This window comes from Brachycentrus maculatus, unplaced genomic scaffold (assembly GCF_059751285.1).
Source record: "Brachycentrus maculatus isolate JH-2025_06_01 unplaced genomic scaffold, ASM5975128v1 h1tg000087l, whole genome shotgun sequence".
NCBI lineage: Eukaryota > Metazoa > Arthropoda > Insecta > Trichoptera > Brachycentridae > Brachycentrus > Brachycentrus maculatus.
The window spans coordinates 321,800-343,671 of record NW_028280841.1 but is presented as its reverse complement, the minus strand read 5'-3'; the positions used below and the strand labels follow the sequence as shown (position 1 = coordinate 343,671).

The 21,872-nt window shown below is 38.8% G+C and overlaps 1 protein-coding gene across 2 annotated transcripts in view; it reads right to left on the bottom strand.

Annotated features, from left to right (window-relative positions):
• Positions 1-3,285: 3,285 nt before the first annotated feature.
• Myo81F (unconventional myosin 81F) overlaps positions 3,286-21,872 on the bottom strand; it is a 115,528-nt gene continuing 96,941 nt past the window's right edge. For both annotated transcript variants that reach the window (XM_088257748.1, XM_088257749.1), the window contains exons 23-37: positions 21,419-21,547; positions 20,178-20,432; positions 19,181-19,410; positions 17,938-18,118; positions 16,630-16,803; positions 15,429-15,576; positions 14,137-14,308; positions 12,856-13,104; positions 12,288-12,678; positions 11,583-11,765; positions 10,744-10,951; positions 9,205-9,443; positions 7,976-8,242; positions 6,423-6,626; positions 3,286-5,478 (exon numbers count right to left, since the gene is read on the bottom strand). In XM_088257748.1, the coding sequence (XP_088113874.1) occupies positions 5,362-5,478; positions 6,423-6,626; positions 7,976-8,242; positions 9,205-9,443; positions 10,744-10,951; positions 11,583-11,765; positions 12,288-12,678; positions 12,856-13,104; positions 14,137-14,308; positions 15,429-15,576; positions 16,630-16,803; positions 17,938-18,118; positions 19,181-19,410; positions 20,178-20,432; positions 21,419-21,547 (3,147 nt within the window). In that variant the 3' untranslated portion in view covers positions 3,286-5,361. The remainder of the gene's footprint in view (positions 5,479-6,422; positions 6,627-7,975; positions 8,243-9,204; positions 9,444-10,743; positions 10,952-11,582; positions 11,766-12,287; positions 12,679-12,855; positions 13,105-14,136; positions 14,309-15,428; positions 15,577-16,629; positions 16,804-17,937; positions 18,119-19,180; positions 19,411-20,177; positions 20,433-21,418; positions 21,548-21,872) is intronic.

Sequence of the window (21,872 nt, the reverse complement as noted above, 5' to 3'; positions counted from 1 at the left end):
AGGAATGGCCAACCTTCGTTATTATTTTGTGAGGCAATTCAGAGAAAGGTGGGTCACTAAGCATCCCTTCTCCCTCAAAAAACATATTTCACATGTCATAATTTTTATGGATATTATTTTTAACGTAATATCAATGCCTCAATTGAAAAGAGTATTTAAAGAAGTAAGAAATTTGTAAATGTTAGTGCCATCTAAAAAGTTTTTGAGAGAACCGGTTATCTATTAAGTGCTGGCACTCACAAGAGAAAGAAAAATCGCTTTTGCATAGTATACATACATTTAATTTGGTTTGTAAAACATAAAAAAATTATCACAAATGAAAAGCATTCAATACTATACATAAAAGAGTATTTCTAAAATATGTACAGATCTTTAAGACTTAATTTGTATAACTTAGTTATAAGAAAGATACATATGTCATTATTCATTTCTAGCTATGGATATAATAGATATATTTGCACACAGATTTTCACATTAAACTTAGATATATATTGTATACATTGAATAAATATTGGTACTAAATTAACATTATTATAAACGAACATTGTCATAGCCGAGTCCAAAGCTTTTTGGATTATATTCTATGTGATGGCCATTTTGACTAGGGGGCATTGAATAAAAATGCAACCGATTTCTTTCATTTGGTAAATATCACAAATTCATTAACTATTTGACTAAACTTCTCTCGATTATGTCGAAAATTACATACAGAAATTAAATGTCCTAAATACATAATGGAATCGCATTGATGGATGATTTTTGAAGAGAAATTGCGCATATTTTCTCTTTGGCTTTCCAATAGAATAATTGGAAATATAAATGTTTGACATGAAAAAAGTAAAGTTACTAAAGATATTTTACATTGTATTACAGCAAACATCATTAAAATGATCTAATGACTACAATGTGGTCAAAAATATTGGAGAGATGTGCGAATGGCACGACAGGTGAAAAAAATACTGTTAAAAAGATGCTGAAGTGCAAACATACAATAAAATTATAAATATTCTAATAAAATTTTATCAATTATTATTTATTCATCATTCAGGAGGTTTATCATACTCTATTCCATTCTAAATCTGGAAAGAATGCAGACAAGCATCACTCATCGTGACAATTTTGAGAAATTCAGTAGTCATTAACCCAAATAACTATGTTACAATAAAAAAATACACAATCTAAATAAATTTAAAAAATGTTATGAACTCTGAATTTGAATTGGGATTGTATGAAGAACAGTTCTTTATTCCAGCTTTACATAACTTGCATTTGTTCAAAATTTGAAACAGATCGTTGTAACATGGAGTCAAACAGTACAGTGACTGAAAATATAGAAGACCTCGTTGAAACACAGAATAGGTGTTTTATTCACAGTTTTATATATAAGAACGTAAACACGGAGTAATAATAATAAGAAAAATACTTACATTCTTATATACAAGGTTAGAATATAGTTTTAAAAAAAAGCACATGTCAAAAACAACATTAATGTAAAATCTATAAAAAAGTGATGTTCTTTGAGGTTGTTTTAATATAAAATAAGACTGAGATTAAAGTCTAGAGAGACGATTTTATTTTCTTTGTAATTTAACTAGAAATGGAATCTTATTGGAAGCATTTATTTATTATAAAAAAAAGTATGAATGGTAGACATATTTATAAGTTTTTATTTTTAAATTATCGCACGAACAGATAACTTACCTATTGTGATAAAAACAAAAATAGTTCTTTTGAAAATAAGTATAAAAAATAATACATACTTGATTTGCGTAAAAGTCACAACTGATTTAGGTTGTGGCAATCGATGTAAGTAGCGTTTTGAAATGAAAAACAAACAAACACGGCTATTAAGTTATCATTGAATATTTCATCATACATTATTGAATATTAAATTATTCTAAAATAGTATAGCAACATCAATCAAACAAAATGGCGCTATAGTTATGGCGCTTCTAATGTGTCTCCTGAAAAGTCACAAATTTTGAATTGTGACATTAATTTTGCAAATGAGCAATGAGCGGTGAATTCAGAAATCCCACTGATATTGTATTAAGAGAATATTTTAAAATTGATTCGATTTAAATTTGGCCTAATCTAAAATTAAAACACACTTCCAGTACTTCTGTTTCAGTCTAAATCATACCCCAGAGCTATATCCTCTACTCGCCCACACGCTTTATTACGTATGTATAATTATATGTATACAATTTTACACGCAGGTAATAATAATTATATATTTGCATAATCAACAGAGATACATACTCGCGTACAGCTTATAAACTAATTCTACAATCTAATCCAATGTACTGCGTCGAAAAATCGCCTCATTCGATTTTAAATATTGGTTAATTTGAGTACCTACCTATGACCTATGTAATTGAATATATCCCACAAAAGACCGTCGGTGGTTGCTAGCAAAATTCACCAAACAAAATTTTTATAGCTACATATATCTTAAGGAATAAATTTGAAACATGTCTCCATCTTTCTTTGAGTTAGTATCTAAGAATGCATAGAGCACTGCACTCGATTGTTCGAGTCCAATTGAAATCATTAATTACAATTAGGAAGGGTAATATTATGGTACATAATTAACAAATATAAAAATAAATTTCCCAAGTGGTTGTTGCTGTTTTTCTTTTCCTACCTCATTTTATTATCCTTCATTGTCTTTCTATATAGCAGTGTGTTCATCACCGTGAGTTTTTTCACATGGACATGTCTCACTCCTAGATTTTGATCTATTTAGACCTGCGCTCTAAATACTTTGGTATTTAGAGCGCAGGATTGATCACCGTGCATTTATAAAATTGACTTTTCAATCAACACATGTCAAATCCATGCAATGCCCTATGTACCGATGGATGCAGATATGAGCTGAAAGTACTTGACTTTAATAAAGATAATTTTGCAATATCATTTTATAATATACATGTAAAAAACATTCAAAATTTCTATAATTCAAAATAAATCCACGTCACCTGCACTTTAGTTTAGATGGTGAAAAAAAAACAGTCTATTTCTCTTAACGAGACCAATCAACAACTGCCCGACATGTCAATTTGCATGAATATCTTCAAATCCTGTCCTATTAAATTATTAAGCATCAATCATTTAAAAAAATTGATGCTTTACTGAGTTTTTTTATCAAATAAACACGTTATCTGAAAATCATCATTACAAAAATTCCATTGTCATGTAGTCTACGTGGCTAGTTAGGTTAGGTTAGGTAAAGTAAGGTTAGGTGAGTTTTGAAAATTTGACAGTTTTAACAAAACAACGATCTTTTGGGGATATAGCTCAATATTTAATACATTATTTTAAGCAATATTTGACATTAGCAACTTGATTTTTGCTAATTTGTCACAACCGAAAAAATTACACATTTCACAATTCTCATAAATTGATTTCATACATTAAGTCAATGAATAAAATGGGGCATCAAAAAATCAATACAGTTATATAATAACAATATGTGTAAATTGTTTTTCAAGCTTCATATATACAAATGTATATTTAGTAAAATTTATATGTAATAAATTCTTAAAAATCACAAAAAAACATAGCACATTAGTATAGGCAACTTTTGAATATTTTCATAATAAAAAATATTATTTTGTACATTAATTGGAAGCTTTAACTCTTTTGCCGCAGTTGGCATGTAAAATTACTAAAAAAAGGCTGTCACGTAAATATGATATTGAGTTTTCGCATATAAGGGCGAAAGTACAAGCTACTTATGCTTCTTATGAAGAAGTGGTGTTGATTTTGATTATTTTTTATTCAATTGCCCATTACTGGTGTACATACATATAAATACCATTTTGGGAATTTTTTTTTATCGTGTTCACAACTGCCTTTAAAATTTGATCTTGTGAAAAAAAGTCTCAATTATATTAGGCCGGTCCTCACCCCTTGTATCCTACCCTCCTCCAGCATCATATTTTCTAGTAAATTACTCCCCTTATCAAACGTTGATAAAAAACGTAGTCGCCATTCCTTATGTTGAATGAGATTTTCAATGATAATTTACATCTATACACACCTGAGCGATATTTTATAAATTGTCTCTGGTGTATTTGCTTGTCTATTGATCTGTTAAAGATTAAACACACTTTATCTATGACAAGTTTATGTCAAAAATATAAGGTAAGACTCGATAAATTGTAAAAAAAAACATTATTTTAACTCTAATTTTTATTGTGATGATAAGCATTTATCGGGAGTTTCTCAATAAATTAATTTTACATTGATCTGTAAAAAAAAACTGGCCTTTTTTCCCAATTGTCAAATAACATTTCTGCAATATGGCAACAAATTTTTATAATAATGTCAATTGGTTTGAAAAATTCATTAACTTGAATCATTATTGTTATTTTTAAGTCAATTGGCAATAATTCTAGATTAATATAAAATATTTTAATATTAATTACTCATCAAAATATTGGTTTTTAGAAGTATCTAATTATGCTACATATAGTAGATTAGATTATATTAAAGTGTTTTAAAAATGCATTTGATAAACTGATAACACGTGTATATATTAATCCACTGGCAGTGATATTTTCATTGTTTTCGAATTAATTTACTTTGGCATTGTAAAAAAAAAGAACTAAAGAAATTAAAACATTTTCATTAAAAGAAAAACAAATGAACACATTTATATGAAGATTTTTATTGATATCTCATAGATAAAATTGTCTATCGAGATGGGAATATAGAAGTCTGGGCAGTTACAGGGCTCACAACCTGTCATTGGTCGATTTAAGTAATCACTTCATACACTGTGTAAAGTAATCACTTCATACACTGTGTAATATTACCATCCTACCCATGATTGATAACCACATCACTAAATTTATATATATTTGTATATATATGCACACAGTTGTATATATATGCTTCAATTGAAAAGATTAGCTGCATTTTTCAAGTAAAATTATGCAACATCTATGGATGAAATTAGTAAATTTAAAAATATATTATTAGCAGAAACCTTGATGAACAGACTTCTCCATATAAAAGAGTACAGTAAAAATCTTGATATGAATAACTCCTGAATGGAACAAATTCATCAATAAAAATTAGGACACCGTCAAAACATTGTGAACACAAATAATTTTAAAGTGATGATAAAAGACATCACAGACTTAGGTCTGATAAACCATAAATTAGCGTAAAAAGTTACGTTAAATAAATAATAAAAACTATTGTATTTTTCATCATATATACACATACATTTCCTAAATAATAAACACAAAGACTCTGACCAGTTGAAATACCCATCTGTTGGTATAAACTTGATGGTATTTTAGAGTTTGACGCGGTGATGATGTGTGGTAACTGCGATAGAACATAGATTTACGCCGGTATGGGGTGCGGTGGCTGCAGGGAGGAGAGGGGGCGCGCCGGGGCCGCGGCGGGGGGCGGGCTGAGCGCCTCCACGTACTCCTGGATCAGGGTGGATATCTGGAAAGCCTGAAAAATATATTATATTATATTAATAATATATTGGGCTGTATTATAGAATGACAAATCGGCTGTCCAAACTTAAAACACAGTAAGGGACATTTTTTTGTATTAGGTTTTTTTTTGCATTTTTGGACGTAGAATCTACTTGGTCCAAAAATGCAAAAAAAACATACTACAAAAAAAATGTCCCTTACTGTGTTTTGAGTTTGGACAGCCGTAATGTTACGGATATTGGAGTCTGGTGAACTAAATACATGCTGACTGCTGAGTAAAATCACAGTACATACTTAATTACAAAATGTAGTTTTTAAATGAATTCCGAATAATGAATATGGCCAATTTATATAGCGCTGTGAGAAATCACGTCAAGGATGCATTATAATTTACGCATTTTAAGTTTTTGCAATTTTCCATTCATACAATTTGATATTTACATATACAATGGATAGTTACACAATCCAATGAATGTCTACAGGTAAAAGTGAAAGTGAAAACGTAGATTTAATCTGGTTACTTAAGATAAGAGATCCGGAATAAGGTAGAACTTGAGCTTAGATCCAAACTCAGCAGAATTCTAGATTGGTCTCAGATCCAGAGTAAGTTGTTTGATGCTGCGGGACATAGCAAAGGCTCTACCACCAAAATTTGATTTAAATTTAAGTTAAATACTACTTTTACAAAAAATCTATAAACATGATGCAGAATGCCTCGAAAAACACGTGTCACAATAGATTTTAAGAAATAGTGGTATTTACCAAATACATAATACTTAAATTATAAATGGTAGATATTACCACATGTAAGTGGCTTCCGAATCAATTCATGAAACCAAAATTTGTATTAAGACAACATAATTTTGAGTAATATGGTTGTAAATACTAAATAATCAGCATGAGGTCCGTCGACATTAAGAAGAGAGAGATGCAAGATTTTGAGGGCAATATTCTGACCTGCTGCGTGGTGAGGATGACCTTGGAGTGCTTGGAGCCGGCGGCCGTGACCAGCAGCAGGCAGTCGGGCGCGGGCGAGTGGGAGAGCAGGCTCTCGTACTCGTAGCAGCACAGCGGCAGGCGCGCGCGCGGCCGCAGCAGCTGCAGGCCGCGCGCGCCCACCGCCAGCCACAGCGAGCGCGGCCAGTTGCTCGTGAACGATTGCTGCAAACAAAGTATACATGTTGGGTGTGTCCAAATTCTTATTCACACATTTGGGTTCTTCCACTTAGGAGTTACTTTCTTTGGGACGTCAACAAACCTTTAAGGATTTTACATTTTGACATCCCAACATAGATAAAGAAGATTAAGGGAGTCTGGTCTTACGACTTGTGATAAGACTAATTCAAGTGATCACTTCTTCCCTTTCCCGAAAGGGTTAAGTATAAACTCTGTCTACTCGTGTATAAATCAATACATTATATGGCTCTAGAGCAGAGGTTCCCAAACTCTTTTATCTCGTAGACCCCTTGCCTTACCTGATATTGATTTTTATCAAATTCATTAAACTTCAAATGTATTTTTGACAGACGGTATATGTAGTGTTACTCACTTTGAACCACACATGTTAGGTTTTACACATTTATATTTTAAATTCAAATTAAAACATAGACCCCTTGTCATAGACCCCTGGGGGTCGATATAGACCACTTTGGGAATCACTGCTCTAGAGTATCTAAAAGAGCTGTGTATTCCAAACGAATTAGTTGATAGACGTCTCACGCTTGGATCGGCTACAACAACTGCAATGGGCAAAATGATCTTATCAGCTTGCAACCAGCGCACTAAATTTAGCGAGTGTGCCTTTGCTGTTTATTACCAGTGCCACCAGTGTTTAAAAATAGTGAGAGTGAGATGATCTTTAGAAAAAAACTCAAAATACATTTCACTCACTCCTTTCAAGAACGTCATAAATCAAAAAACTTGATTTTTCAGGAGAACGTTTTTGAAGTTTAAAAATATAATATAATGTGTATTAAAACTAAATATCAAGCCACTTACTGAACTTTTTACTGTGCAACAGATCTTTTAAGGTAAAGCCTGAAGATTTTTTCTCCATTTGAAAAATATTTAGTATATTTAAAACATAAATTAAACAATACCTTTTCTTCAAAATGCAAAAACAACACTTTCTGCCCTATAGCGGGTAAATATGTTAAAAATATGACTCTTTTGCTAGAATAAAGTGCATTTTCTGGGCATTCCGAAAACATGCACAACTGAAAATTGACAATTTTTGATTTATGACGTTCTTGAGTGAGCGATTTGTTTGCTAAATCTTTTCTACCATCTTCTTTTCCCCAATTCTTCCACAGTGAAGCGCCCTTGAGGTAGTATTTTACAAAAATGGCGCTATATAAATTATCAAAATCTATAATTATTATTATTGATTACACTACTCAATGCTTGATTTCATTAGATGAGGATTGTCCAGGGTTGAAAGCACTGGCACCGAGTGTGGAGAGACACTCACACCCTTATAAAGCTAGTGTTAAGTAAAATGTGTGCGTTACCATGACGTCGAATATGGTGGCGGCGTGCAGCGGCCAGGACTGCAGCAGGTTGAGCAGCGACTGCGCGGCGTGCGCGGGCGGCGTGCCGCGCAGGGCCAGGTGGTGCTGGCGCACGGCGGGCGCGGGCAGGCCGGCCGCCAGGCGCGCGGGCAGTGTGCGCGCCGCCGCCTCCGCGTACAGCGCCTCCCACGCGCCCTCCCCGCCAGCCTCGCCCTCCTCCGCCGCGTCGCCGCTCGTCACCTGCGCCTGCAGCGCCACCATCATCACCTGGAATCAAACAGATTGTTATGAACTGAGTTTAGAAATTCAACCATTTTAGTGCTGAGATTTTTTCTTAAATGTGTTTGCTAAGAAGGTTTTTTTGCAAAAAAACCTTTTTAACCTCTAAGCTGCTCAATTATGAGTGTCAAATGAGTGTCAAACTTTCCCGTGCTGGATTATTTTACATTACAATATTTTTGACAAAAAAGCATATTTTTGCCTATTTTTTGTAGTGAAACATTCGGAAGTCGTTCGGATATCCATTATAGATGTTCACAGTACACAATTCACTTTACTTATGTATTTTTAAGTATTTTATTTATTGTTTCGGCATGAACTTTGTGGTAAGACATGTTACAATGATTAAAGAAACACTTGTTTTATACCGCTGGAAGTTTAACTTTTGAAACATGTAGTCATTAATAAAACTCAAGTGGTATAAAACAAGTATTTTCTTTAATCATTGTATTTTAAAGTAAGTGCAATTTGAAGAAAAAAAAAATAGAAAATTTTCATTCAAAAGAATATGTCAACGTCATGTGAAATCGGCTCATCCTCACTATCGAGGCGCATCAATTGGTAATCTTTCTATTTTCATTGTCCCTATCACTACTTTGAGTGTAGAAAAAATATTCATGTAAGGTTCAACAATTTGCTTTCAGCATTCCTATTGGACGAATTTGACACTGTAAGGCCGAAAATAATAGGTTTTTACAAAAAAATGTATTACTATTTTTCACTAAAAATAGCTTTTTTTTGTATCAAATTGTATTGGTGAATTTTATTGAAAAATCTGAACTTAACAACAGAACTTAAAAATTAGAGCCAACATACACCTTTGGGAAAGTATACTAAAGTTGTTATATTGATTCTCAGCAGTCTAATTCGTGATTAGCAAACATCGGGTGTGGAAACGGATCAGGTTAAGTAACGGTTACAGCGAGTAAGATTAGTTGTTAGATAGTTACCGCCTCGTTGTGCGACACGGGCAGGCGGTCGGCGCGCAGCTGGTGCAAGAGCTGGTGCAGCAGCAGGTGCAGCTCGGCGGCGCAGGGCGGCGCGGAGGGCAGGAACAGGTGCTTGCGGAGCAGCAGCAGCTGCGGCGCGCGGCGCGGCGCCCGCTCCCAGCGCGCCAGCACGTCCGCCGCGCGCTCCCCGCTGCGCACGCTGCGCTCGCCTCCGCCGCACACCTCGTACAGGGAGAACCCTGCAAGCACAACAAGGATTTTTTTTTTTCAAAAATTATACAAAAATGATACACATCGTCGACCCTCTATTTTGCCGTTTTTGATTTTATTTTATTTATTTAATATAATTACATTTTTGTAATACAATATCCTTAATACAATGTTGTTAATACGCTGTTGAAATGCGCTCCCTCAGACAAATGTGTGGAAAATCATTGTACGACAGAGTTAAAAACGAAGATATAAGAAAGGAATGTAAGGCTAAACAAGGAATAATTGAAAAGATTAGGATGAGTTCTTTACGGTGGTATGGACATGTGGAGCGAATGGATAACGAGGGAATGACTAAGAAAATATATGCGGCGAATGTGAGAGGGAAAACAGAACGAGGACGACCGAAAAAGACTTGGCACGATCAGATCAATCAGAACCTAAAATCTGGCGGTGTCAAAAGTCTGCGTAATCGGAGGGCATGTATGACTAGATGTATGGATGTGAAGGAGTGTATATCAGGACAGAAGAGTGTGGCGTTCCATCCTCTCTGCCTACCCCTGCGGAGAAACGGCGTGATGGTAGTACACCAATCGCATGTAATTTTTTCAATGTCAATATATTTAAGTATACTTACTACCCGCTTTTACATTTTTCCCACAATTTACATTGAATATATTCAAAATACGTGTGTCACACATGCTTGACAATGCGACAGCGCAATACAATAAACCGGAATATATTTTTAAAGGTTCCATAATTTATAAATAGGCGGTGCATATTGCAAATCAACTCAATATCCAAGGGTTTACTGTATCAAATGGATGGATAGATCACAATATAGTACATTGAGGGTCTTGAAATCTATTATCAAGCATTGGCGGCATTCAAATGAAACTTTTAAATGTATATCGTTAATTGGATGAAGGTGAGGTGACCAGTCCTGCGCTTCAGATACCAGTCCAGGGTGATATTAAATAAATATGATAGTGAAAATCACTTATTTTGAGCCCCTTGGGAATCAAACTCGGGACCTCCAGTATGGCAGCCAAACGCGCTAATCACTATACTACGAAGGCAGACAACTGTTACTAATACCTTAGCCGTAATAAATTAAAAATAGTTTTTTTAAACATTTGCATTTGCATTTTCTCTCCATTTCTGTCTTTTTTCAGTCCATTAAAAAACGTTAAATAGGAGTTTCACTGTATTTTATTACCATTTGAAATTCAAGTGACAGGGTGGAAGATATTCCAGCTGGTTCTCAGAAACGTTATTTATATGCAATAACGTGTTGTTGAATCAACAACCTAAAAGTGACAAGGTTACCTGTGGCGGTGGGGCTGAGGCCGATCTTGTCGGCCAGCATGGCCACGAGGTCGCGCGCGGTGGCGGCCGGGTGGAACTGCAGAGAGTGGAAGTGGCCGTCGGGCAGGTGCACCCGCGCGTGCAGCGGGCGCCGCGCCGCCGAGCACAGCACCTCCGCGCGTGACGGCGCCCACTGCCGCCGCCGCCCCGCCGCTGTCCGCAGCACGGCCTGGGGGAGAAACAATAACATCATCATTTTGTAACAATTCATTTATTTATAATCTTACTCCGAGTAGCGCTCCAACTACCGAGGTGCCTGCTGCTGCCTTAACTTAATTGGTTCATCGTGTGGGGATCTTCCTTTCCCTCTCTTCCTCTCCAGGCTGCCGATCACAACCAGTCATTCCAGGCAATCTCTTCATTGCCATGCACACCGTGTCCAAAGAACTGAAGAATCCGTCATATACGGACATTGGCCAGAGTCAACCTATTCAAGTGTAACTCCTGACGAATGGACCCGTTGGTGCGTCTAGCTGTCCATGGGATTCGGAGCTTGGGACTCCAACACCACATTTCAAATGTGTAAATTTTTCTCCTTTCTGCTGCTTTTGTGGTCCATGTTTCAGTAGAATAGAGAAAAATGGAGTGGACTAAACTCTTGACAAGCTTTATCTTGGTGTTGTTACTCACATCTCACGTCTTTCCAGATTTTGTCAAGCTAAGACATAATTTTAACAACAAATTTAAAACTTCCCAAATAGTAGATAAATTTTTGGTGTATTAAAACATCATAAATTGAGAGAAAAACATAATAAAGATGTAAATGATGAATGAAGTAACTAGAGCAGTTTGGGGCGTACCTTTTCGGCGAAGCGCGCATATTTGGCCTGATGCGTGTGCGGGTCGGCGGCACGGGCGCGCAGGTGCGCCAGCAGCAGGCGGCGCAGCGGGCGCGCCGTGGGTAGCGCCACGGCCGAGCACACGCACACCAGCGCCCACATGCGCAGAGCCGCGCGCGCCCCCGCCTCCGGCTGCTCCGATGTCTGCAAACCAGCCACATCAATATCCGCGCTTGACAAACTTAGTCAATGTGATAGCCCCGTCACAAAAGAGCCTTACACTACACGGCTCTGACCCCCAATTGGACTGAAACTGAGCGATTTTTCTCCTAATGCCCAGAGAAAAGTTCCTTATTAAATTTTCGAAATGACAATTTTTTTTTCCTTTTAAAAATTAACACTTGTATTAGACCACTAATTGTGTTTATTTTACATAACTAGTTACAAAAACTACAGATGTTTTCACCTGTAGTTTTCAAAACTAGTCGTGTGAAATAAAAAGCAATTAGTAGTTTATATACTTATACTTTAAACACTTGTTTCAGTTTTAATAATCCTACTCCACGGTAGCTAAATACGCTAACCATAACACCACGAAGTGGAAAATCCAACAGTTTACAAAGAGGATAAGTAGGGATAGGGCCAGGAAGAAGTATGGAGAAGTGGTCCAAGTACTGAACCTTTAGGGACCCCAGTAGAAACAAGCAAGTGAAGCGGGCAAGTCACCTGTTTGATGAGTTGCATGTAGAGCTCGGCGAGCAGCGACTCGCTGCGGAGGCACTTCTCTAGCAGTCCCTGCGCGATGGCCACGTGCTCGTCGGCGCCGCCGGGCGGGGGCGCGGGGGGCGCGGGCTGCGCGGCGTCGGCGCGCGGCTCCTGCGGCGGCGGCGCGCCCAGCCCGGCCCAGGCCAGCACGCTGCCGAACATGGACAGCGCCAGCGGCTCCTCGGCCTCGGGCAGGCGCGTGAGGGAGTGCGAGAGCGGCGCGCGGCTGAAGGCCCACCAGGCGGCCGGGAAGCCCTTGTAGTTCTCCCCGATGGCCACGCCGTCTGCCGAGTCCTCCGACTTGATGCTGCTCGAGTCCGACTTGCCCTTGTCCAGGCGGTGCTTGCTCAACCTGCGCAGGAAGGTTTCAACAACTTGTTAAATGTTAAACTGACTAAATAAACAAAAAGGTAATTTTTGGGGCAAATTCGGAACAATGAACGTTAAACGTTACATGATTTAAAAACCACTAGGTTTCTTGACAGACCCTCTCAATATGGTGACAGGTAGAAAGAGAGAGTTTGCCCACCTTCGGAGAGTGTTCCTGAGGAAGGAGGCGGCGGGGTCGTGCGGGCGGCGCAGCAGGCCCGAGTCCACGGCCAGGCGGCGTGCGGCGGAGAGCGCGGCGTGCAGGCGCGCGCGCTCCGCCGCGGGCGCGCCCCCCTTGCCTGGCGGCGCGGGCGGCTCCTCCTCGCGCAGCCAGGCGCCCAGCCCCGCGCGGTAGGACACCATCAGCTCCGCGATCTCCACCTTCTGCTCTGTCTCCACCACCAGGCATCTGTGGACAGAACATTCCGGGTGGTTTATTTGGTGAACCCTGATTGTGTTGCGATTGTGAAAATACTAAGGTGTGTGATGCGATGTATCTTCTTCTTTTTGTGCCACTTCTAACGATCTAAGACTTCTAACTTCTAAGATCGGCGATCATCATGGCTATCTTCATTTTTGATGCTGCAGCTAGGAACAGAGATTTGGTGCTTCTGCCAAACCATTGTCGTATGATGTCCTTCGGCGTCATTGAGTTCTTCGCCCCTCAATCTTTCCTTGTATGATTAGGTGGAGAAGACAATATTTTTCATTTCTCATGACGTGTCCGAACTACATCAGCTTTCTCTGCTTGATGGATGCGATGTATGTAATGTGATATACCTAGCTTTCTTAGACTCATCAGAAGATTGTTTATGAATGAAAAACGATCATAGTTTAGTAATTTAAATATAATATAAGTGAGGACTCTAAAACTATTTTTAAGAATAATAAAAATCACTGAATTGAGTTGATAAAACTTTAGTGATGCAAAGGTCTTGATTGCTGGATGCAAACGTCTCGAGCGGTGGATGAAGAAGGAAGGTTGCACATGTGCGTGGGTTTTTACGGACTCTCCTGCGTTGCGTACTCAGGGCCGACAATCTGGTAGGTTTACCAGTGCATGCAACCTACCAGGTTTGTTTGTTTAGACATTAGGAAAGGTGCTGTGGTTTGAGCACGTGAATTGAACGAGTGAAGAAATAACAGAAAAACAAATTTATGAGGCGAATGTAGAAACGAGCATTATCAATTGGGGATGGTCAGGTCAGGAGACAGATTTATCTGCGGTTATGTATGAGAAGGTGTATGAATGTGGAAGTCAATGATTGTTTTTAAATTGACAGATTGGTGTGGCATTCTGTTCTCTCTACCTACCTCTGTGGGGAAGCGGTGTGATAGTTAGTTAGTTTAGACTAAAGTTTGTGCAGTTGGCTAAGATGAAAACAAAGTCTTGATGCAAATGACATCTCGACAAGGCTGTGAAAATGGAAGAGGCATTTACCTCTGATTGTTGTGCATGGCCGCCTGGTTCAGGGTGATGGTGAGGAAGCAGTCGGACGGGTCCACCATGAGGGATTCTATGTCCTGGTAGCGATGCTCCGCCATGACCTGCTTGTCTTCCGGGCGAACGAGCACCAGCCCGTCGCAGTTCACTCCCAGCAACACGTGAGGACCTTGGGACAAATGAAAAACATCCATTTAACTCAATATGTCAAGTATATTGACCGTGGAAGAGACGAAGATTATTTGCAAAGACTGATTGGTGCGGTGTTCTATTCTATCCGCATACCCCCGCAGAAGCGCCGTGTAGACAGGCGCCATGGCGTAGTTGGGTAGATGCTCTGCGAAACAGGTATCACGGATTGGATTCCATCCATTTGCAAAATAAATTGAAGAAATATTTATTTTCAATTAGTCTGGGTGTTTGTGATGTAGTTTTCACATTTACTTTCCCAATCTTTACTATCCTACCAGCAGACACGCCTCTAAAAATAAAGGCTTTGCGGGTCATTCCTTTTTAAAAATAAAGAAGTCGGGTTGTGGTCCCGTGGTTAATGTCGCAGACTCTTAAGGAGAGTTTCTAGGTTCGAACTCACTCTACCAGAATTTGATACCTATTCCTAATAATGAGCCGCTCAGGCTCACAGAAATACTATGAAATTGAAATATTTGTGTAAATAATAAAAACACAAATATTTCTGTTTTTTTTTTTAAAAAAAGAAGCAAAACGTGGACTATCGGGCAGGCAGAACGGTGGCGGCTAGAGGCATTTGAAATGTGGTGCTACCGGCGTATGTTGGGGATTCATTGGTCGGAACAATGAGGTACTAAAGAGGGCTGGGGAGTCTAGATGCTTACTAAATAAAGTAACGCAACAGGAAGCCAAATGGATAAGTCATAATATAAGACACCCAGATTTGTGGAAAGCATGTACGAAGGCACAAACTACAGAGGACGATCCCGCACATAGAAACATTACATAGAAAATAAAAATAAATGATATAAAATTAAAAAAAACAATAATGAAAAACAAAAAGATAAGTATAAGTAATAAAACAAATGAAAAAAAAGGTTTAAAAAATTGGTACAAATTATCTCAGATATGCGCTGTAGCAGGCATGTAGAATTGAAGAGTCGGGTGGAGACTGACCATGAAAGAAGCAAAACAATCATCACTGTAACCCATGAAGTAGAACCCATGTGGAGAAGCGATGCTTAGTTAGATGGGTATAAAAGATCTGTTAACATTTCTGAGAATTTCTGTTGGTGTGATTGCGTTACGCTGGTACTCACCGTGTTGCCAGTGTGTCCGGTAGATGACCGGGAAGAGTGTGGTGCCGTAGAGTGGGTACTGCATGACGCAGGTGAGGTACAGCACCTTGGCCGTCAGCTCACTGCGGCCCGCCCCGTACTGCCGGTGTGCCGCGGCTATGACACTCACCTGTGCACAAAACGGCATGTTAAAAAATTATATATATATTTATTTCAAGTGCTCATGGCTGCTAGTGGGCACCTACCTATAATATTGATGACTTATTTTCTCTAGAAGGCATTGAATTTTTTCCAATCTCGGCACATTGGGTAAATGGCAAATTTATTCAATTTGAATGTTATTTATGTAACAATATTATTATTTACTATATCGGACACTGGATTATTCACCCTACGGATGATATGTCAATATTATAAGTGTCATAACTTCATATGATACATCTATATTTTTTTTTAAATGAAGGGAGACAGAAGTCTGAGCATCCCAGATCTTACGAACTAGCATTTGGCTGGCATAAACAATCACTTTATACACTTGTGTTACATTCATCATTCTGCCCATTATTGAACATCCATATTGCACTAACTCCGGAATCATGCAAATATGCAATGCTGGTGGATTTCTTTCACATGCTAGTATTTTTTACATAGATTTGGAAGTATATTTATTTCATAGATTTGGACTTATTGTGGCGCCATCAGTTGAGAAATTGGCAAAGCATGCTTACTACATTTGAACATAAGTATGTTCATATGCAGTAAGCATACTTCGCAAAATTCTGTATTGATGGCGCCACAATCACCCATATTTTCAAATCCATTGAAAATTTTACTTGCATGTGTGAACGGTATCCAAATCATTGCATATATACAGGTTCCAAAAATTAATGCAATACGAATGTTCAATAATGGGCAGAATAGTGATTGTTACACAAGTGTTTAAAGTGACCACTTATACAACGTAAACATCATAAACAACAATAAATGTTTAAAATTTAGTTTTACTTGGCAAATACCACTGAATACATATTTCTTAAAATCAATTGTAACACGCGTTTCAATACATTCTACATCATTTTCAAAGGGTTTGCGAAGCAACTGCTGAATCAATTTATGAAAATAATAGATGAGTTATCTCAAGCTGTGACACCTATAATAATGGCACGCGTTCAGGTCAGGTTAGGATGATATCTGGGCATAGGATCGTGTTAGCAGTACTGACCCAGTGAGGATGAGGTCTCAGCTTGGCGACGCGCGGGGGCAGGTAGAGGTGGGGCTCATAGTAGGCCGCGTTCTGGGGGGCCGAGGGGGCCGCCGAGGGCTCCCCGAGCGACACCTGCGCCTGCAGCCCCGCCAGCTGGAGGGCCACCTTCTCGCTTACGGGGAACTCATCGCACTGGAATGGAAAACAAGTTGTCATTGGTTAGAGCTGCTAGCAAAACACACAGCAACATTTTTATTGTTAACAATAAAAAGGTTAAAGGTTAACCTTTAGCCACCCAGTGGTCCTTTAAGGTACCGCGGATTTGCGTCGTTCAATGCCTACCGGTCCCATATAGGACCGGTGATTGTGATGCATTTCAGTATTGGATTACATTGATTTATGACAATAGTATTTAAAATACGAATATTAGCTTACGTAAATAATGTATTTGAGATACCGATCCATTATTTTATTATTGGTTCCGATAAATATTGTAGTAGCTATGCATAAGTACCAAGTCGCGCGAATATTTCTCAAAAATGCTTGGGCAGGGCGCTACCCTTATTGCACGCGGCGCATGAGAGTCTAAAGGTTAAATGTTTCAACTAATTCTAAATGACAGAAAATGTATTAACAACATTTTGAGCGTTATCAAATACTTGTTCACCAATCTGGATTATCTCCACTTAATCATTATCAAGTAAAACGGCAATACTAAAATTTGTCAATTTTGAAATACACAATTTTTTTTTGTATAATTTACGTACTTTAATCATATAATATTTATATATTTTTTTTTAAACTTTTGATTTGATAATGGGTTCCATAGTTAAAGCATTTTGAATATAGCTCTTGATTGGGGTCACTGGTGCCCCCCATGGCGTTTAACGTGATTTATCTAGGAGTTCCAAAAATTTTAGTAGTGTGGTTGTCAATCATGGTAATGATAAATGTAACATTAGTATAAAGTGATCACTTAAACTAAACTGTAAATTTAGCAACTGTTTTTTTATTTGTAGGATTGTAAGAATAGTGAAGGTAAATGTGAAAAATACATCACAAACATCCAGACCAATTGAATATAAATCATTCTTGGATTTATTTTGCACTTGGTGAGAATCGAACCTGTGACACCAGTTTTGCAGTCGAGCGTCTACCCAACTACTTATTCTTCACACAGACACAGACTTATTCATCTCATCTATGTTGAGATGTCAAAATAAAAGCAATGGTTTTGGATGATTGATGTGGATGGTGATTATTTTGCAAGGCCGGCATTATGAGCGTCCCTTGTAGCTGTAGTTGAATTCATATATCTTGATGTACCTTAACTACGCTGTGGACAGCCTGCGCATATAGCAAGGCCACCTCCACCGGGTCCTGAGACAGCTGACGGGGCCCCCGGAACAGCCTGCGCTTGAACACGAACCTGTTCTCTGCGGAGCCCCCGCTGGCGGCCCCGCGGGCCACCGTGGGGAAGCCCCCCTGAGTCGCCAGTGACTGACTCCTTGGAAAATTAAAACACAATTACTCACTTGATTGTCAATGATTCGCATAATATATGTAAAGAGAGTACCTAGCACATTTCGGATGGGTATTTTTTATGCCTGCGAACCACTGGATTTGATAATTCTGTACAAACAGTTAAGGTCTTAAGAACGAGATTGGACTATATGACTCCCCAGTATGCAGATTTGTATGCGGGATAATGAAACACCAATCCACATTCTCTAAAATTGTGACGCACTCACTCGTAAACAAAGTCATATCCTTGGAGGACCACTACTAGACTCTGAGAAGGTGAATCTCTTACCACCAAGACAGGTTGTGAGCTATATGACTCATGTAAATCTTGAGAGTGAGCTATGATACAGAGGGAGGTCACAATAGATGGTCGCAGTGACATAAGGGATGCAAGATCCCTTGACCTCATAATAAAAAAATAGTAAAAAAAAAATTGAAAAAGAGATTGGTATATAATAGTCATACAAAAACATTGGATAATCCCTTCTTTTCTGACTTTGAAATGAGACCACCGCAGAAGGTAAAAATACCCTTCCTGTCCTTAAGCATCAATCGACCGAACGGGTAGAAATACCTTTCCCGTCCGAAGCATGTTCACATATTGTCTTCGGACGGTTTTTTCATCAACTTTGACCCTAATTAGTATATTTATTAGGGTCATATACTAATCGCAAGTAACCGCAAACCCAATTCCTATTTGCACCATGTTTTTTGGCATCTCTTGCACTCTACTAAAAGTAAGCGAATAGAACGCCCTTAAGTGTCTCCCGCTCTAGAGACCAACAGTATGCAAAATACGCTTTTAAGGGTTTCCCGCAAATTTGTTAATTGGGTGTAAATCCAGATTGGAACCATATACTTTATATGCTAGTACCTAAAAATCCGTAAAAATAAAAGTCAGACAACACTCTTGACTGACATCTACACAAAGTAAGTAAACAGAACGCTTCTAAGCATCTCCCGCCCAACCGAGGCTAGTGTAATATAGAAAATATGGCTATGGCTAGGGCACCCGCCCATAGTTGTGCTAGGTAGTGGGACTCACATCTCCCAGCTGGCGATGACGTCGTACAGGAAATGATGTCCCTTGACGTGGTCCTCGGCGCCACCGCGGCTCTGGAACACGGCCCAGCCCTCGCGCTGGCGCAGGCCCAGCTTGTCAGCCAGGCGCGCGCCCGCCGCGGCAGCCGTGTCCGTGGGGTGCACGTCGATCGCCTTGGTGCGCCCGTCCAGGAAGAAGAAGCGACACACGATGGTGCCCAGCCGACGCATGGCCTGCATTTACACCAATAAACTCATCAATACAGTTCCTTAACAATTAGGTTGGCAAACAGTTTGTGACACCTTCGATAATGCTCAAGTCGCATTTGATACACATTTTGTGACATACATTTTGTGTAACAATAATGCTTGACTCACATTTGGAACATAGTTTGTGATACCTTCGATAATGTCCACCTTGCGTTTGTTCACACAGTTTGTGACATCTTTGACAATGCTTGCCTCAGCTTGGTACACAGTTTGTGACAGCATGGTGGCATAAATTCAAACACCAATTTTTCAGAATTAAAAATTGATCAAATAATCCTTTTTTTACTGAAAACAAAGCTTAACATTCTATTGGCATCTTCAAAGCGGCTGCCGTAATTACTGTAAACTTACTGAAAATGCATTTCGATTGCGTTTTTTGTGTTGTTTGGGCCGGGGAAGGTGGAATCAGCGAAAATTTTCAATTTATTTATTTATAATTGACATACACATTACAAACAAAAATTTAAGCCGTAAAAATATAAATTTAAGCCGTATGTTAACAATATACATATAAATTTAAGCCGTATATTAACAAAAATGTAAAATAAGCAAGAATACTATTGCTAAAGATGTGGAAGAATCCCGCTTCGGAATACTCCTTCGGACACATGTAACAGATCAATATCCAGCGTGATATTTTACGGTATAGCTTCCAGAGACGACTGCGCAAATCGGTACATTTTTGAATTTAGATTTTTATTAGCCGCATTATATTCTCTACAGCAACTCACGGCAATCTCAACGGTGCTGGGCGGGTGCTTCCTGGGCTGCGCGGCGGCGGGGCGGCAGTTGTCCAGGCACCACTGCGCGAGCTGCGCGCGGCGCGGGGGCCCCTCCCCCTCGCCCGGCGCCCCCGCCGCGGCCTGCCCGCGCAGGAAGCTCACGTAGTAGCGGTGCAGCTGGCGCGAGGGCTGCCAGGCCACGGCCGCCAGGCACAGCACCAGCCACACACGCTCGCACCACTCGGCCGACGGGCAGTTGGACACCTGTGGACGGTTTCATTTAATAATCAATATCAATAAGTAATAAGCAAGCAATAATCTATTATTAAATTAAAACCAATATTTTTAGCTTTTCCACTTTATTTTTGTTTGACCAGCGACCGGGTTTCGTCGTTACCGACATCATCAGACTGGGTTACCCAGTTAATTACCCAGTCTGATGTAGTAATTCATCTCAATGTTAGTAATTCATCCAGTCTGATGATGTCGGTAACGACGAAACCCGGTCGCTGGTCAAACAAAAATAAAGTGGAAAAGCTAAAAATATTGGTTTTAATTTAATAATATATTAAAATGAAATTCCATCACGAAGTGTCAGTGGATAATATAAATCTATTGAGCAATAATCAATATCAGTAAGTAACGGATTCTTTGATAGGTAGATACCGTGTGAATTGCTACTGAATTTGAATTGACTCTTTAAGAGGTAGGTGCCTTCTAAACTGCTTATAAATTAAAACCGATTCTTTAAAAGGTAGGTACCTACTGAATTGCTTCTGAATTCAAACTGATTCTTTGAAAGGTTGGTACCTACTGAATTCAAACTGATTCTTTAAAAGGTTGGTACCTACTGAATTGCTTCTGAATTCAAACTGATTCTTTAAAAGGTTGGTACCTTCTGAATTCAAACTGATTCTTTAAAAGGTTGGTACCTACTGAATTGCTTTGAATTCAAATTGATTCTAATAGGTAGGTACCCTCTGAATTGTTACATATTGCATAATATTGCGCATGTTGAGAAGTAGTGCTTATTTTACGACTTAATACAGGATACGGGATACAATTCACCTGCTGTAGTCACAAATGGCACTATAATATTAAAACTGACTCTTCAATCTGTCAACAAGTTGCGCAACAAGTTTTGACAAGTAGCTCAGTGAGTAACGGACGGAAGCATATTCGTCTAGTAAGACTGCCGTCAAAGTGTGACACCACGTGAGTTAAGGGCGTGAGGAAAAAGGGTGATCTACCTGTCTCATGCACTGCACAATGATCTCATCCCTGAGTTCCTCTCTTTCTATTCCATGCCGGACTATGCTCTGGATGATTTGTGTTTCTCGGTCAGCGTTCATCTCCCCTCGCATGTATTTGCAAAGTTCCTAAAATCAAAATTATAAAATTGTTAAAAATAGAGACAAACCAAAGTATAATATGACTAGCTCTTTGAGAGGCTTGTCTGTAGGTAGGATAGTAAGGATAAGGAAGGTAAATGTAGAAAACACATCACAAACACCCAGACCAATTGAAAATAAATATTTCTTGAATTTATTTATTTATTATGATTGCGGAAATACCTACAATCAAGCTGGATGATTAGGTCAATGCATTGACAGGCACCGTGGCGTAGTTCATTCAAGAAAGTGAATTCATTCATTCAGGCGCAGTGGCGCATTCAAGAAAGATTTATTTTCAATTAAAAAAATA